This window comes from Dipodomys ordii, unplaced genomic scaffold (assembly GCF_000151885.1).
Source record: "Dipodomys ordii isolate 6190 unplaced genomic scaffold, Dord_2.0 Scaffold148, whole genome shotgun sequence".
NCBI classification, from domain to species: domain Eukaryota; kingdom Metazoa; phylum Chordata; class Mammalia; order Rodentia; family Heteromyidae; genus Dipodomys; species Dipodomys ordii.
Genome location: NW_012267364.1, coordinates 968,039 through 987,139, shown reverse-complemented (window position 1 = coordinate 987,139; position 19,101 = coordinate 968,039). Strand labels below are relative to the sequence as shown.

The 19,101-nt window shown below is 38.9% G+C and overlaps 1 protein-coding gene across 1 annotated transcript in view; it reads right to left on the bottom strand.

Annotated features, from left to right (window-relative positions):
- Window positions 1-19,101, bottom strand: part of Grid1 (glutamate receptor, ionotropic, delta 1) — a 748,070-nt gene that overhangs the window by 221,447 nt on the left and 507,522 nt on the right. The window contains exon 8 of the mRNA XM_013032063.1: window positions 18,736-18,855. Coding sequence (XP_012887517.1) covers window positions 18,736-18,855 — 120 coding nt within the window. The remainder of the gene's footprint in view (window positions 1-18,735; window positions 18,856-19,101) is intronic.

Genomic DNA, 19,101 nt, shown 5'->3' with positions numbered 1-19,101 from the left:
GGGGAAAAACAAGTCATTTAAATAAGGATACAGGTGGACCGTTGCAACAATGAGAAGTACAAGTTGTCATATCGAAAATGAACTTTACAACTTTGGTGTGGGGGGCGAGGGGAGACTGGGAAGGGATGGGAAGGGGAAACAAAGGAGGAGTCTACAATGCTTGATAAGAAATGTACTCATTATCTTGTCCATGTAATTGTAACCCCTCTTTACAGTATTTTCACATAAAAAATAATTAATTAATTAATTAATAATAAAAAAAGAAGCTACAGGAGTATGGTGCTGGTGGCTCATGTCTGTAATCCTAGCAATTCAGGAGGCTAAGATCTAAGGATCACAATTCAAAGCTAACCTGCACAGACCCTTGTCCCCAATTAACCAGTAAAAAGAAAAAAATAAAAGTGGAGGCATAGCATGACTCAAGTGATGGAAGTTCCAGTCCTGAGTGAAAGAAAGCTGAGCAAGAGTTCAGGGCCTGGAGTTTAAGTCTCAGTACATGAGCATACACACACACACACACACACACAAACACACACACACACACACACACACACACACACACACACACGAGATGAGAGAAACAAATACAAGAATTTTCTGTTCTGTTTTTCCAGTTCTGAAAGATCTAAATTTTTTTTTATTTCAAACCACAACGGCTAACCATTTTAAACCTATCTATATCAAGATAGGCAAGAATATGGGGAAACTTGAAGTTCTAATACACTGCTGGGGAAAGGGACTAAAAACTAAAGAGCAACTTGGAAGAAAGCTTCAAAATTCTTGTTTTTTTAAAACAACTAAACTGATTTTTATCTAAGAGAAATAAAGTCATATGCTCAAAGTCTACCAGTGCAGTTTTTCAAAATTCTTATCTCTATGTCAGACATTAATTTTCAAAAACCATAATTCATATTTTATTCTTTAAAATATAATATGCTCACATGATGACTTTTTTATACAATGTTATACTAGTTTAATTGAAAATAGTCAAATCCAGAACAATAAATGCCCACCAATAGGTGAACAGATGAATAAACTATGGCATTTCCACATCATAAACTTATACAATAATAAAAAAGAAAGGACTTTCTGGGTTTTTGTTTTGTTTTGTCTTTTTGTTTTTTGGGAATTTTTTGGTCAGTTGTGGGGCCTGAACTCTGGCCTGGGCACTGTCCCTCAGCTCTTCAGCTCAAGGTTAGCATTCTACCACTTGAGCCACAGTGCCATTTCTGGTTTTCCTGCTTATATGGTGCTGAGGAATTGAACCCAGGGCTTCATGCATGCAAGGCAAGTACTCTACCACTGAGCCACCTTCCCAGCCCAAAGAAAGTACTTTCTAAACACCATAGCATAAATGAATCCCTAAGTCCTTTTTCTAGGGTAAAGAGTGGAAAAAGCTCACATAGTGTAGAATTCTATTTATATAAAGTTCTAGTACATAAGATAGAATTCTAATTATATAAAACTCTAGGAAACTCAATAAGCTGTAGCAATAGAAAGCAGATTTGTAGTTGACTAAGGATGCTGTTAAAGCAAGAGATACACAGGAAAATGTTGGAATGATGCAAGTATTTGTTATCTTGATAGCATATATATGCCATATATATAACATATTGTTATAAATACACACACATTTATATATACGTGAAGTTATATGTAGATTTGTATACCTTTGTGTATATGAAGCTCATTGAAACAAACATTTACAATATTCACAAATTATTAAACTTCCTTTCTCCTTCCACAGAGTTGCTAAAAGTCTTTGAAATACACAGTTAAAATGAATGCAGTGATTAATGTGTTAAGTATACCTCAATAAGTCTATAGAAAACAAAGTAATACATCCAAAAATAAAAGAAAATTATAGAAAAATAAAAGAAAATACAAATAATTTGAGAGATGACTGAAATATATGTAAATATGACTAAAATAAAATTATACTTCAGGGTATGGTATTTGACATCAGGTAAAATGGAAGATTTATTGTAAAAATCACTACTAAGACAAGTACCAATGGCTTATGCCTTTAAATCCTACCAACTCAGGAGGCTGAGATCTCAGGATCATAGTTTAAAAGTCAGCCCATGCAGGAAAGTTCAGAAAACTCTTCAATTAAACACTGGAAAGCCAGAAATGAAGCAATGGATCAAGTAGTAGAGCACCCACCTTGAATGAAAATGCTAAGAGACAGCATCCAGGCCCTGAGTTCAAGCCCCAGTATCAATACTCACACACAGTGAAAATCAATCCTCCCTAAAAGTTTTATAAACTTCATTTGAAGATTAAACAGAAATTGTAAACCCATCTGATCCTTAACTAATATCTAAAAGGATTCATAATAAAGGATAGATGCCAAAGACAATAAAATTTCCACTTTGAGTGATAAAATGTTGAGACCAGTTGACCATGGTAAGTCTTAAGTGTATATTATACTACACAGAGAAAATACAATTAAGATGTTACAAAAATAAATACCCAACAACACTATAAATAAATCAAGATTGAGTCCTTCAAATATGCAAGTAATCCATAGGAAGGTAAGAAACGGAAACCGAAATGTAAACAACAAATAAATGTAAACAATGAATAAAACTATGATTGAGCACATATTTAAATGTTTAATTGATAATTGCCTTAAATTTTAATGATATAAACACACCAATAAACAGTGCATAGTTCATTTCTAAAATGACCCAACATTGGATTATTTGAAGTTCATTTCAAAGACAGCCATATAAGTGGTCCAAAGTAAAAGAAAGCAAACATACACTACGTGAAAAATTACTTTTAAAAGAACAAGTGGCTATATTAGTATCAGATAAATACGATCCCAGAAATAAAAGATATTACATGACATAAAAATGGACAATCAATAAGGAAGACAAAATGAGCCTATGTGAATATGCACCAAACAAGAGACCCTCAAAACAAATAAGGCAAAAATTAATGAAGTTGAGAGAAAAAGATTAAATTATAAATATTGTTGGGAACTTCAACACTCCAATCAGGCATTTTTTTTATTGTGGAAATACTGTACAGAGGGGTTACAATTACATGGGCAAGATAATGAATGAGTACATTTCTTATCAAGCATTGTAGCCTCCTCCTTTGTTTCCCCTTCCCAACCCTTCCCATCCTCCCCCCTCCCTCCACCCAATCCTCCTTCCCCCTCCCCCCCACCAAAGTTGTAAAGTTTGTTTTCGACATAACGACTTGTACATCTCATTGTTGCAATGGGTCCACCTATATCTCTATTTAAACGATTTGTTTTTGCCCTTCCTCTCCACAAATTATAATAAGGGAAACCATGGGACCTATGTTTCTTTGGGCCTGCCTTACTTCATATTCCTGCATTTGTTAGACTAGAGGTCAAGAAAGATACTGACATCCTCAACACAATCAACCAATAGTCAGTGTACCTAATAAACCTATATAAAACACTCCACCAATATCAACAGAATGTGCATTTTTTTCAGACTGCCAAAGACCATAATCTGGATCACTAAAACCTCAACAAATTTACAACAATTGATATCAAACAGAGTATGGCCCCTTACCATCATAAAATCAGACAAGAATCTATTAGAAAACAAAAGAAAAAGAAAAATTCATAGGCAAGTGGAAATTAACATTTTAAAAATAACCTATAAGTCAGACAGGAAGTCTGAAAAATATTCACAAAGGACATAGAACTGCATAAAAATAACTTATTACAATGTGTATAATACAGCTTTAAAAGGCTCTGATGGGAGAAAATTTATAACACTACATGCTCACATTATAGGATGGCAAATGTCCCCAATAATCCAAGACTCTACATGAAGAAATCCAAAGGGCAAGAGCTAAATAAACTCAAGCATAAATTAAAGTAATATAGAGAACAGCAGAAATTACTAGAATTGAAAGGATAAGGTAACCAAGAAAACTAGGAAAACAAAAGGTCAGACTCTTCATAAACATCACCAAAACTGATATACTTCCTAGCTATCCTAACAAAAATAGTATTAACAAAGAGATGAACCACCAATGTCAGGAAAGACATAGACATTATTATCCATACCCTAGCTATTTCAAAGATGGGGACTCACACACAACTATATATGCACATTAAATCAACCAGCTAGAAGAAATGGATCACATCCTCGAAACTCACAAACAACCAAAATTCAATCCTGAAGGGCTTGCTAATCAGAACAGTCCAATAACCATCAAAGGAAATGGATTTGTAATTTAAAAGTTCCTGAAAAATAAACCTCCAGGCCCTAATGGTTTCACTGGAGAATTCTATCAAACATTGAAATTAAAGCCAATTCTACACAATGTTTCTATGAGATGGGAACAAAAGAAATCTTTCCAATCTATTTTATGAGTCTGGTACTAGCCTGACATCAAAATCAGACACATACAGTACAACAAAGTAAACACCTGACACCATATAAAATTAGAATACAAAAGTCTTTGCTATTCTATTGGCAAATGTGCCCCAAGAATGCACTGTGTGGCTGAGCCCTGGTGGTTCACAATTGTAATCCTAGTGACTCCAAGAAGGCTGAAGAGATCTGAGGATCATGGTTCAAAGCCAGCCCAGGCAGGAAAGTCTATGAGACTCATCTTCAAATAGCCAGCAAAAGGCTGGAAGTGGAGGTGTTAATCAAGTGGTAGAACACCAGCCTTAAGAAAAAAAGCTAAGAAATTGCTTGAGACCCTGAGCTCAAGCTCTAGTACTAGCAAAAAGAAACATGAGTTATTTAAAGACACTTCAATAGTGTGGTATTAGCGAGAGGTTAGGCACAATGATCAAATGAACACAATATAACACTCAGAAACAAATTCCTCCTCAAATTCCCAACTCACTTATAGCCAAGTCTCAAAGTGATTTAATGGAAGACAGATAGTCTCTTAAACAAATGGTAATAAACAAATAGTAATAAAGCAATTAGCATCCTTAGCGAGCAAAACTAAACAAAATAACTCAAACTAAGCTTCAGATTTTAAAAAGAATTCAAAGTGGATCATAGGCTTAAATGTAATGTGTGTGTGTGTGTGTGTGTGTGTGTGTGTGTGTGTGTGTGTTGTGTGTGTGTGTGTGAGAGAGAGAGAGAGAGAGAGCTTTAAAAATAAGAAAGAAATCTTTGGAATGTAGAGAAAAGCAAAGAACTCTTAGAAGACACCAAAAGCATCACCTATAAAAAGTAATTGTGAGGCTGGGAAGGTGGCTCAGTGATAGAGCGCTTACCTTGTATGCATGAGGCCCTGGGTTCGATTCCTCAGCACCATATAAGCAAAAAAAGTCAGAAGTGGTGCTGTGGCTGAAGTGGTAGAGTGCTAGCTTTGTGCTGAAGAGCTGAGGGACAGCATCCAGGCCCAGAGTTCAGGCCCCACAATCAACAAAAGAAAAAAAAAGGTAATCATGATAATCTGAATTGCATCAAAATTGAAAACTGCAAAACTCTGCAAAAAAAATTACAAAGAACAGAGAATGAAAAAGACAATAGAAATAAAATACTCTCAACCACATATCCAATAAAAATTCATTTCTGGAATCTGTCAAGATCACTCAGAACTCAAAAGTATAAAAGAATAATCCAAATAGAAAATATAGGAAAAGCATTTGAATTAACTGAAGAAGACATCTAGAATGCAAATAAGCACATGAAAAGTGTTCAATATCACTAGCCCTTAGGGAAGTCATAACTAAAAGCATAGAGTCAATCCAGTGGGTCATGCAATCCTAGCTATTCAAGAAACAGATCTGAAGATCCCAGTTCAAAGCCAGGCAGGGCAGGAAAGTCTGTTAGACTCTTATCTCCAAGTACCCACCAAAAAGCCAAAAGTAGAGCTGTATGGTAGAGTGCCAGACCTGCATAAAAAAGCTAAGGGGCAACATCTACGATCTTAGCTCAAACTCCAGTACTGGTGTTCACTCACGCACACATGCATGCACACACACATACACACACACACTACAGCCATGAAACCATCTCTCTGTATAATTACTGGACAAAACAGTAGGGATAAACACAGAGGTTGTTGGAACTGTGGAGAAGCTCTCTGGTACCTTCAGTTCTTGCATTGCTGAAGTGTAAAATGGTATAGTTACTCTGGAAAACAACTTGGCAGTTAAACATGCAATTACTATATGACTCAGAAAGTTCACTCTGGACATTTATCTCAGAAAACCTATACACTAATGATTGCTTGTAACAGCTTTATTTAGAGTGTCCTGAATTGAAAAGAATCTAGATGTCCTCTAATAGTTCAATAGATGACTAGCTAAGCAGTCAGGGGAGTGAGTACATCCTTTGAAATATACTCAACTATAAAAGAAAAAAACTCGATGTATACCACAACTTAAATTCAGCAATCTATACTCTGTAAAAAAAAAGCCATTCACAAAATTATAACACTGTATATATGACTCAATTCAGGTCATACTTTTTAAATTATATTTTTATTATCATTAAGGAGTTGGATAAAGGGATTATCATTTAACAAATTATACATACAATGCATTTTGATCATCATTCTCCCCCATTCCTCCCAATCCAATCCCTCCCCTCAATTTTCTAGTTTCATAGAATGTGCATTGAATAATGTCAACATTTCAGAAATTGAACCCAGCACCAGTGATTCGTACCTGTAATCCTAACTACTCATGAAGTGAGAACTGAGGATTACAGTTTGAAGCCAGACTGGGCAGGAAGATCTGTAAGATTCTTATCTCCAGTTACCATTGAAAAAGCTAGAGCTGTGGCTCAAATAGTAAAACAATAGCCTTGAATCAAAATACTTAGGGATAGCACTCATGCCCTGAGTTCAAGACCTGAGATTGGGACAAAAAAATTAGAAGTTGGGACCCTAGTAGGTAACTGATTATCAGTACTTAGCCATATAGAGAGAAGGCAGGCATAAGGGAAGAAGATGAGGTTATAAAGAGGAATGGGAGGGGACGTTGAGTGACAGAATGATTCTATGTGGTGACAGTAGTGAATACACTAACAACAATGAAACCAAGAAGAACTACATGTGCAAGTACACACACACACACATACAAATGAGCCTGAGAGTCAGACCCCTGGATTGTGTCAATGTCAGTATCTTTGTTGTGTTATTGTATAGTAATATTGTAAGATGTTGCCATTGGGAGAAACTGAGGGTATGCTAGATCCCTCTGCATTACTTGTTAGGACTGAATTTTAATCTCAAAATAAAATTTAATCAAAAATGGATCAAAATGGAATGGTACAATATTTATGAACAATGAGCAACACATAATTTATTGTATTATCAGGAATTAGTAAGAAGGTAAATTGATATAATTAACTTAATGGATTGAAAATGTAATATCCATTCCTTTTTTTTTTCTTTTTTGTCGGTCGTGGGGCTTGAACTCTGGGCCTTGCACTGTCCCTCAGCTCTTCAGTTCAAGGTGAGCACTCTACCACTGGAGCCACAGCGCCACTTCTGGTTTTCTGGTAGTTTATTGGATATGAGTCTCCTGGACTTTCCTGCCTGGGCTGGCTTTGAACTGTAATCCTCAGATCTCAGCCTCCTGAGTATCTAGGATTACAGGCATTAGCCACCGGTGCCTGGCTGTAATATCCATTCTTAATAAAACCTATTTTAAAAAACTAAGTATTTAAGGAATTAGTCTTTATCTGAAGAACACCTATCATAATTATATAATAAACACAATTTAAAAGTTGGATTGTTAAACTCTATCCTCTGAGACAAAAAATAGGATGAGGATAGCACTATATTTGCTCAACTTGAACTAAACACTCTAGTACAGTAAAACAAGAGAAATCAATAAAAGGCAGAACAGTTAGAAAAAAAATGAAACTCCCATTATTCATAGATGACAGGATTGTGTATTTGGTGACTCAAAAGAATTTAGGGGTAAACTATAAATCAACAAACATAGGATAAACTAATGAAACTAATTAAATTTCTATATACACACAATAAATACGCAGGATATCAGTTTGAATGTTTACTCTGTAGAGATAATGAACTGATAAACATCAATATCTAGGATAAATCAAATGAAACTTAGTAATAAATCAAATGAAACAAAAAATGAAACATTCAGAGCTTGACAATGAAAGCTATAAAAACCTACTTGGGCAACTAAAGGAAATCTAAATCAATTGATGGCTATACTATATTCAATATGATTGAGATGAATACTCCCAAGAGTCAATGCAGGTCCAGTCAAAATCCTGAAGTTTTGTGGAAAATTAAAATGTAGTTTTAAAATGTATAAGGCAATTCCAGAAGTAAAAAAGAGCCTAGAAAGTCTTAAACTGTAAGTCTACATGTTTTCTAATGCATCCTAATAGATTCTGGTACTGCCCCCATGTGACCATCTGTGCAACATACCCCCTGGTCAAGGTCACTGTGAAGAACGACCTTTATGAAGGATATTAGTTCCTGATTTGGTTACCTTCATCATACATAAGGAACAATCAAAATCTTTATTTTGGAATACAGTAACAATGAATGAGCTGGGGTCTGGTGGTTCAAGCCTATAAACCTAGCTACTCAGAAGGCTGAGATCTGAGGACTGTGGTTCAAAGCCAGCCCAGGGAGACAAATCTGTGATTCTCTTATCTCCAATTAATCACCAAAAAATCCAGAAGTGGAGGTGTTGTTCCATTGGTAGAGTGTCAACCTTGAGCAAAGAAAGCCAAACAAAATCTTGAGGCCCTGAGTTCAAACCCTCGTACTGGCACCCACACAACACAATAAACGCAATGAATGGCTGAATGAATGCCCCCCCAAACTACATGTGACCACAGCAATGGATCTTAGGAACATAATGTTAAGCAAAAGAACTCAGTTTCAAAGGTGCTTAGAATATCTGATAACATTGATTTCTCAAGTTAAGACCTGCAAGCACTGAGTGAAGGTGATAGACAACAAAAGTTGTGCTTAGTGGGTGTACTGGCCAGAGGGGCTGCATGAGACACCCAGGGGTGCTGATGCCCTACATCTTAGTGGAAGTGTTCATTACAGGGCCCTGTTCGCTTTTTGAAACCTAGCACTTACAATTTAGATATTTCCCTGTATGAGTGTGAAATGTCAATTTATATATTAGAGAAAAAAACACTAGAATTTGAGAACATTTCTATTTAGCGTGAAAGACACTATATTCCAAACACAAAAATAAGTTATCTAACACTTCATAGAAGTTATTTTTCAAATTACAAATAAAACAAATACTAGATAGAAGTCAAAGCATAAATCAATTAATTAGAATAGCAAAGAATAACAAAATGATTAAACAAATTGGACATAGTGTAGAGGGGTGAAAAAGAAAACTTTTGTCAGTGCTAGACACAGTGGCTCACATCTGTGAACCCAGCTACTTGGGAGGTAGAGAGCAAGAGGATGATAGTTTAAGGTCAGCTTGGACAGAAAGTTAGCAAGAATCCATCTTATTCAATAAGAAAGGTGTGATCAGTTGTAGTTGTAATCTGAGCCGTTCAAGAGGCATAAACAGAAGGTTCTAGAATATATAGATAAAGATAGAAATATAGGATGTAGATATCTAGAATGCAAAAGCATAGACCTTGGTCTAAGAATTGCCCCAGCAAGAGAAGGGAAGGGAAGGAGAAAGGGAAGGGAAAGGAGAAGAGAAGGGAAGGGGGAAGGGAAGGGGAGAGGAGGGGAGGGGAAAGTGGGGAGAAGGGAAAGGAGAAGGGAGAAGGGAAGGGGGAAGGGAGAAAGAAGAGGGAAGGGGGGAAGGGAAAGGAGAAGGGAAAGGAGAGGGAAGGGAAGGGGGAAGGGGAAGAGAAGGGAAGGAAGGGGAAGGGAAAGGGGAAGAGAAGGGAAGAGAGAAGGGAAGAGAGAAGGGAAGGGGGAAGGGAAGGGAAGGGAAAGAAAGGAAGGGGGAAGGGAAGGGAAAAGGGGAGGGAAAGGGGAAGGGGAATGGAAACGGAAAGGGATTAAGAGAAATAGTGAAGCAAGCAAATGGGCTTAGGTCAGAGGAGGCTCAAGTCAAGCACAGAGCTCTGAGTTCAAACTCCAGCACAGCCAAAAAAATTAGTAAGTAAATGTAGGTCTTCCATCAGTTCTCATCAAGAAAAAAAGGGAGAGAACACCAATCTATAACAGGAATGAAAACAGAGGAATTTCTAAATGTATTTTTAAAATATCTGCAAATACCATACAGAGATTCATATAATGAATGTGAAAAAAATTCCAGTGAAAAGATGACTAAAAATAACTCCATGAAATGTAGAAACCAGGAAAAGAATTAGCTTCCAAGATATCAAGCAACAGCTGTACAACCAACAACTAGATGAGAGAAGTCTACAGTCCAAGTCTCTCCAACTTTGAAAAGTTCTATCTTACAAGAAAAAAAAAAGAGCCTTTGTCCTCATCCTGAAGCTGAATGAAAACTTCAAAGAGAAAGACAATGACCACCCCATCATGTTTGCTGTCTATCTGGCTGAAACAGCCAGCTCTCCTGGGGAAATTCTTGCCTTGGGCCATGTAAGGCTGCAGAAATCACTTGGTAATGTAATGTTTCTCCTTGGCTGCTTGGATCTGTAATTTTGTATGGCTTGAAATGATGTTATAAATATCCAAATAGCCCTTAGCAGAAAGAAAGACTCTCAGTCCCCCAACGCCCATGATGTAGAAATACAAACCAGGGCCAACTCCTAGGAAAGTACTTCCCATTTGTAAAAGGAGATACACAAACCAAGAGCTGGTGTCTCACTCACTCCTGCAGTCCTAGCTACTCAGGAGGCTGAGATCTGAGGATCCACAGTTCGACACTAGCCCAGGCAGGAAAGTCCATGAGACTCTTTATCACCACTGTGGTTCAAATGGTGGAGTATTAGCCTTGAACACAAAAGCTCAGGGACAGTGCCCAGGTCCTTAGTTTAAGCCCCAGAACTAGCAAAAAGTAAAAAATAAAAGCTACACAGAAGATACAGTTAGAATTGGCATAGTTGTTCTGAGGAAAATTAGGACAATATCTTAAGAATAGACAAAGAAAAAGATTAAAACCTTGGATTTCAGAGGAGATCAAGTCAGATGCTGCCCCTTTGTGAGATGAGTGTCTTCCTTATTGCTTCATTCTCTGTGGACAGCTGCATTTCAACAATATGTGTAAATGTATTAAATTTAAGCCAGGAGGAAAAAGGAGAGAAAAAAACATTAAATTAAAAAAATAAATATGAAGGAGCTATGTAAAACAGTATAAGACAGGACAGGATGCATAAGATGTGCTATTCACGTCAATAGGAAGCAGAAGTTTATGTATATGTGTGGCCAGAGTGCTTAGTAAACAATGCAAAAGCCAGGCCATGTCATTATTGGCCATCCCAATTCCAACCCACGTAGATGGCAAAACTTGTTGAAAGAAAAAAATGAAACTATATATAAAATGACCAAGAAACTTCTAGAAGAAAGTATGGTAAATATTCCCTAATCTCCAAATTGGGTATGACTAAATTTTACAATCCTGGAAAAATTTCTCCAAAGACAAAACTCTAAGTACACACCCCCATCAAATTTTAAATATCTCCATGTAAAGATATGTTTTAATTCAAATGCAGATAAAATATGAGGACAAACAACTTGATACAGAGAACTATCATTTCCCTTCTGAAAGAGTAGTTCTAAGTTGACAAGAAAAATTATATCCCAATATACATGTGCAGAGGACTTGAAATCCCTAATTTATCAAAATGTGAAATACAAATGATCGATGATGCTATTTTCTCACAAGAGTTGCAAACTCAGCAGCATTGTGTTTTACTGCTTCAGAATTAAACTTGTCTAATGTACCTATCAGTTTTTTGAGTATGAGATGTGACACCAAATTCTACATTCTATGAGTGGTTATAAAAATCATTGAGCCTTTCCATGATCAATTTGAAAGTTTGTATCAAGTACATCAAAAGAATTATCATTCCTCATTTGGAAAGCTCTCCTCTTAAAAAATACTCACTGGACACTATGTTGAAAATGGCCTATACTACTTGTGAGTGGGGACAGAGGAAAAAACTGGAAGGGAGTGAGAAAAGGGGTGACATCCAAAAAAATAATAAACGTACTCTTTACTTGACTTATGTAACTGTAATCCCTCTTTACAATAACAATAAAAATTAAATTTTACATATACACTAAGGAAATAAATATACATGTAATTAAAATTGTATGCATGTTGGATTTTGATAATGTATTCTCCCACAATAATGAAAATGCATATGGATTCATCACACACAAAGATTAAATAAATGATAGCTCCTTGTAAACTGAGTGATGTTTCCAGTAAAATAATAATAATAATAGCTGCATAGAACAGTTAAAGAAATACACAGAGGCTCAATACACCACAAAATGGCAAAGTCAAGGTATAAAATGTGTAGGCAATAATTAACAATATGTTCCATAGACATACTCTCTCCATGGATGGAGTATGTATATTTCCATCTTATGGATGGAAAAGTGGGGAGGGACTACATAGAAAATGCACCCACAATGCAAACTGTCTTTCTTCCTTGGTTGAGATGGTAGCTGACTCTTATATCCTCCATTTCATTCATCTGTATTTTCTAAGCATTCTCCCCTAAATGAGCACGTATTGATGAACTGTTACTTAAAATGAAATACTTAATTGCATCTTCTACTAAGTCTTTACTCAGATGAAGCAACAGTGTTTGTTTTGGCTCTAAGCTCTGTCAAAAAGCAGTTCTTGTAGAAGAGTTTGGAATGGTTGACATTTTACTTGAGAACTATGCTGCAAGCATGTTAATCCAGGAAGAGACAGAAGTTTTTCACTTCTGTGAGTCACTGTGCACAGCCTGGTTCTTTAACAGCAGCTTCCTGGTGATGGCGAAGGGCTCTGGCTGGACCCCACCCCTGGCCCCCTATGCTCTACTGTGACCATTTGCAGGCCATTTCTCACCAACAACTAGAGTTGCCAGATACAAAGGTATCTCTGCTTGCCTTTGTCACTAGAGCTAGCCTGCCCCTTAGCTCTCTTTCCAACCAGTTCTTTCTGCACAGAACATCTGATCTCCAAGAATGGGAGACAGTTTGTGACAGCACAGGAATGATGGATAGTAATAAGGGGCTTTCAACCCCAGGGATTACTAGGGTCTGATAGTGTAGCAATCACTGCCTGATGAATGACTATTACTCTGGGAATTATCGGCAGCCATGAGATCCTCCAGGGGATCTGACGTCATGGGTCAGGGGGTATTGGATTCCTGTGTAAAGCCAGCGTTGAGGAAGAATCAAATTTGACAGAGGGTAGAGCAGCATCTGAGGCTAGTAGAGAATGCAGCTCTCCCATCGCCCTAGGTAATTGCTGGAACAAGGAATCTGAGCCAAGGGCAAAGAGCAGAACTGGAAGTTGGCAGGCTGCAGGCCAACAGGAAGTGACTGACACTCTAAGGCTGGCTTATGGGAGGAGGCTAGGTTAGAAGAAAAGGGGGAGGAAGGGAGCCACAGAACTGCATTGCCTCTGGTTCAGAAACGGCTCTCTCCCCCTAGCCCCCCCAACCCCCCTCCCGCAGGGGAATCTTCCTTCCAGCCACTTACTGTTGGTGCTGTATACCTGAGGAGTCTCTCTAGTCTCTGATCCTCAGTTTCCCAAACAGAGCTGGACAACAAATCACAAGGATGCTGAAGACAGAAGAGACCATGACAGGAGCCTCAGGTCTCCCTGCCTCAATGCCCTGCCCAATGCTAGCACTCTCTGTGTAGTTCTGTAACTCTTGATATGTGGGTCCCAGTAAGATTCTGCTCTGTAAGAGGTCATATAATCTGACTAAATATTTCCTCAGGCCCCTCCTCATGATCCTCATTCAGTTCTCCTCTCTAGAAAGCAGCAGAAAATAGCCTCATCCTCATCTGCCATTGTAGGGTTGTCTCAATGCTAGGACACAAGGCGTTAAGCAAACCCCAGGCTGTCAGAGGCTCTGCTTGTTTCTTCACCCTCCTCCTCAAAGAAACTCTCCAATCTCGTTGAGCCTGTGACTCATATGGAGGCCACCACTTGGAAATGAAGTCCAAAGAGCCCACAAAAATTGGCAAAATTTCCAGGATTTCATAGCACCAGGGACCATGTGTCAGCGGGAGAAAATAAATCTCCCACACTGGTGTGTTTAGGCTGGAGAGAGGCAAGTGAACTCCACAGTCCAGTCATGGGAGAACTTTTCCTCAGGGCTGCAACTAGTGTAGCAATAATGACAAAGAAAAAAAAAACATATCTATGGCTGCCTTCTCCCATCAATCATCTGAACACCAAAACACCCACCCCAATGCAAGCTTTCCCATAAGTGATGTTTTCTGGACCTTGCTCAGCCTTTGGTCTTTCTAAGGAGCAGACATCTGCTTTTAGCATACCAGAAGAATTTAGTAATCCCAGCTGCACCTGCTCAGGAATGCGCTAAAGACCTGCACCAAGAGCACCAAACCCTCTACTGTTAGCACACAGTATGATGAGAAGCCATCACCTACCATACACCAAGGCCTGCCTGCTGTAGTAGGGTTTGTAGTACATACTCTTGGAGAAAGAGTGGGATTTTATGTCCCATGCCAGTGGGGCTTATGGCCTGTTCGGAGCCCCGTGGGGATAATTACATGGACTGTCCCTCTCTTCCTTGGGAGGCTCCTGTTACCTCCATCTAATGAAGACTTAGAGAAGGGGAGGTGGCGACACTAACTCAGGAGGGACAGAGACAGAAGCAGCTGGAGGGCCTGGGAATCAGTGAAACAGAGTATGTTATCTTACACTTTTGCATACAGTAGATGCTCAATAGTTCCTGCTTTCCGGCCTCTCATCCTATGCCAAACAGCTTCGCACACACCTTCATGTTGGGACTGTCATTAGGACCTCTAATGGATCCTTCATAGCTTGTATTATAAGCTAAGGGAATTTATAGGGATAAGCCCAGGGGATTTTCCTTTCACCTTTCTGTCCAGAAAAACAAAGCCAAGTAGAAATTGGTAGTGTTGGGTTATAGTTTTGAGATTTAAAAAAGTCAAAAAAAATGAAAAAGCAAAACAACAGCAACAAAAACTCCTAAGAGGATGGAGCATGGATCCTCAAAAAACAAATGTCAGCCATCACCAGAGGGCATTGCAAGTGACTTCCCAGCAAAACACTGCCCCCAGTGGCAGATCCATGCAAGGTAGCTCCAAGTCCAACACAGAGACCATTATTAATCGTTTACCTGGAGTTACACAGCAAGTCCTTGACATAAGACTTTTGATTTTTGCCATCCAGCCCTCCCTCAACAAGAACGCACTTCCTGGATGAGATAATTTAATTAGTATTTGTCCAGCACCCTGCTGCGAAAGGCAACTCACAAGCCCTCCCTTCTGCAGGGACTGAATAATCCAAGCTCTCTTGATACCATTAAATCCTGGGTGAGTCACTGTCTGAGACTTTCTTCTCGGGTATTTAGTTGAAGAAAAATACCCATTTGCTCATGAAACAATTACTTTGCTTTCAATCTTTAAGAAATGACTGGGGTTTTGTTTGCTATAGTTGTTTTTGACATAATATATATATATATATATATATATATATATATATATATATATATATATATGCATCACTTTGCAGGGAACCTCTGAGCAGTCAGCACAATGATCTCAGGTAAGCTCCAGGTATTTCTTCCAGTGATTCTGGCTATAGCAGGTGGTTATGGTAAGGCTCCTCCAAAGGTCAACTTTGTCCTCACTGTCTTCGAGTGGCTCAGGGCACCCCCAACCCTATCTTTACATCTCTGTTGTCTTCTCTCTCCTGTCACTGTTCTATCTCTTAAGTCACTGTACCTTCAGCACCAGCATCATCCACCTGAAAGCCATAATTGACTTAAAAGGCTGACCTGAGCTCCCCTTGCTTTCATCCTGAAATGCCCTGAGTCTGAATAACAAACATTTACCATGGCAAATCCCATTTCCCCGCTTTCTACATCACTTCTCCTTCCTTACCAACCATAAGCTGCTAGGCAGACTAGATAACAACTGGGATATGCAGTTATTAAGGGCAGATTTTTTAAATGACAAAAAGATACAGTTTAAAATAAAGCCCACTTGAAAATCAGCTTCCCTTCCAACTCAATTACATTCAGGCCCCCTGCTCAGAAGCTCCTTATACTGAGAGACTCAAGCTTCCTATTGGCTGCTGGGGGTTTTGTGAGAAACGTTGCCTTGGCAACATGGAAGGCCCAGACACCTGACACAGGAAGTGGAGGATGCAGTGTTTTTCCCTCTCTCAGACACCAGGAGTGGCCAACAGGGTGCCAGGCATAGGAGATCTAGTGTCAGCTACTGGAGGGGAAGAAGGAACCCCCACAGCCAACTGTCCACACTGACTGTGGAGACCTCGAAATTAGAGAGGAGTGGAAAGAAGGGGTGGGAGGTAGTAAGGGAAACAGTGAGCTCCCTGATTTGTCACTGTGGCTGATCAGCATTGGTGGTCTCAGACAGACAGCAAGCTCAGCAGTTTCTTTCACACCATAGTAACTAAACGTACTCCCCTGCCCTAGCATCCCTTTACCAGACAGAAGTCCAAACAGAAGCCAATTTTTCTTTTGGTCATAATCCACAGCAATTCTGACCATCATCCATAGCTCCCCAAGGCTCACAGTTTGGGGCACCTCTACTGACACAGACCAGCCAGAGCTCCTCGACATTATACAATACAATCTGGACCTACATGGTGACAGAAGATGGCCATCCGACTCCTGAATGGAACCACAAAAACAAACCTCCATCTCCACAACTACATAGCGTCTTGTACATCTCATTGTTGCAATGGGTCAACCTGTATCCCTATTTAAACAATTTGTTTTTTCCCTTCTGTTCCCCAAATGATACCAACATCAAATACAGTGAAAACAGGGGTTATGCCATGGAGGAGGGACATACAAAGCAACAAAAAATCACGTGGTACCTTATAAATACATTAGAAACATTAGCAGAAAAGAAAAAAAACACTTGTGTCCTTATCTTGGGGTTCATTTCGCTTAGCATAATCTTATCTGACCTTTTCTGCTTGTCACAGATATATACTAGTTATTGCAAATAAGGGAAACCATGGGACCTATGTTTCTTTGGGGCTGGCTTACTTCACTTAATACAATTTTTTCCAAGTCTTTCTATTTCCTAACAAATAGGGCAATGTCAGAGAGGGGAGGAAAGGAATGGTAGGGGAAAAACAAAGGAGGAGGCAACAATGCTTGATAAGAAATGTACTCATTACCTTGCTCATGTAACTGTAACCCCTCTGTACAGTATTTTCACAATAAAAACTTATTTAAAAAACAAAACAAAACTCCAGGAGACTCAAAAATGTCAACAAGCCATGTGTGCAAGTTGCCATATCAAAACCAATTTTTAAGCTTCTGAGAATTTGTCTGAGCAAGACATAACTTTTATCCCTTGCGTGATGGCTAGAATTCTCCATTCTCTCCCATCATCATACAGGGACTCCAGGCCATCTTGCCTCTGTTCCCTCATCCTCCAGGAGAAAGTTGGATGTGACCTCTGTCTCAGCTTCAGCCACAATTCACACTTGTTCCCACAATTGCACTGACTTCACAGCTCTGGGGAAAATGTATTGAACCTTGAAACCTCCAAAGCAATTCCCCTAGTGCAAAAAGCAGGACTCAGGTCTTCCCCTGAATCTCAGAGACTCACTAGAGGCACTTCCTGTCTGGAAATCTCTCTGTACCTCCTGTCCAGCATACCCCATACACACCAGCATCAACAGCAGCATGAGCAGAAAGAGAGATGGGAAGAGAAATTTTCATCTCCAGTGAACAATTGCTGGGAATGCAGAGACCCCCATGGCTGTGGCTCTTCTTTGCCATTTTAGTTTATATTAAATATGTGTTTTTATTGTAAAGATACTGTACAGAGGGGTTACAGTTACATGAGTATGTTAATGAGTACATTTCCTATTCAGCATTGTTACCCCCTTCCTTTGTTTTCCCCCTACTACCCCTTCCCTCCCCACCTCCCCAACTCCTTCCTTCCCCCCTCAAAGTTGTAAAGTTCATTTTTATCATAGTGTCTTGTACATCTCATTGCTACAATGGGTCAACCTGTATTCTTATTTCAACATTTTGTTATTTCCCTTCCCCTCCCCAAATGAGAAAAACCTGGTCATACTAAAACTACCAGAAGCACAATTATGTTTATCACAGCATTATTTACCATAGCTAAGCTATGGAACCGACCCAGATGCCCCTCAGTAGATGAATGGACCAAGAAAATATGATTATATATATATATATGGTATATATATATATGATTATATATATATATATATATATATATATATAATGGAATTCTATGCCTCCATCAGAAAGAGTGGCACTGCTCCATTAGTTTGGAAATGGAAAGACATGGAAAAAACTATATTAAGTGAAGTAAGACCGGCCCAAAGAAACATAGGTCCCATGGTTTTCCTTATTTGCAATAACTAGTATATATCTAGGACAAACAGAAAAGGTCAAAAGCTATGACCATATAAGACGATGCTAAGCAAAATGAACCCCAAGATAGGGACACAAGAGGTTCTATCTTACTTGCTGTTGTTTTCAATTTACTTATAATGTACTATGTGATTTTTTCTTTTGCATGTTCTTCCTCCATGGTATAACCCTTGTTTTCGCTGTATCTTATTCCTGCTGTAGCTATCTCTAATGGCACCATGGCAGAAAGATTGGCTGTGAAATCCCTGGCACTTACCTTGCGCATGTCTTTGCCAAAGGTCTCACTATAGGTTGTGCCAAGGATTTCAAACTGCACATAAGGGTTCGAGCTGTCCTCTCGAAACTCCATCACTCCCGTGAGACCAGTAATATGACCCTGCAGGAGATAAGGGAAGGCCATTGGTGAACAAAGGGAGTATAACTAGAGTCACCAAGAAGAAAGTAGTCAAAATAAGGGAGCCAGCAGGGTTTGAGGAGACATAGGCAGCTAGAACAAGGACAATCACTGGCCATCCTAAAATATGGAGCAGGATGGCTACTTCCCAGAGTATTTAAAGGAGAAATCCCCAAGACTTGCACCTGTCATTCATACTGTCAGTGTATTGAAATTTCCTGCTATGTG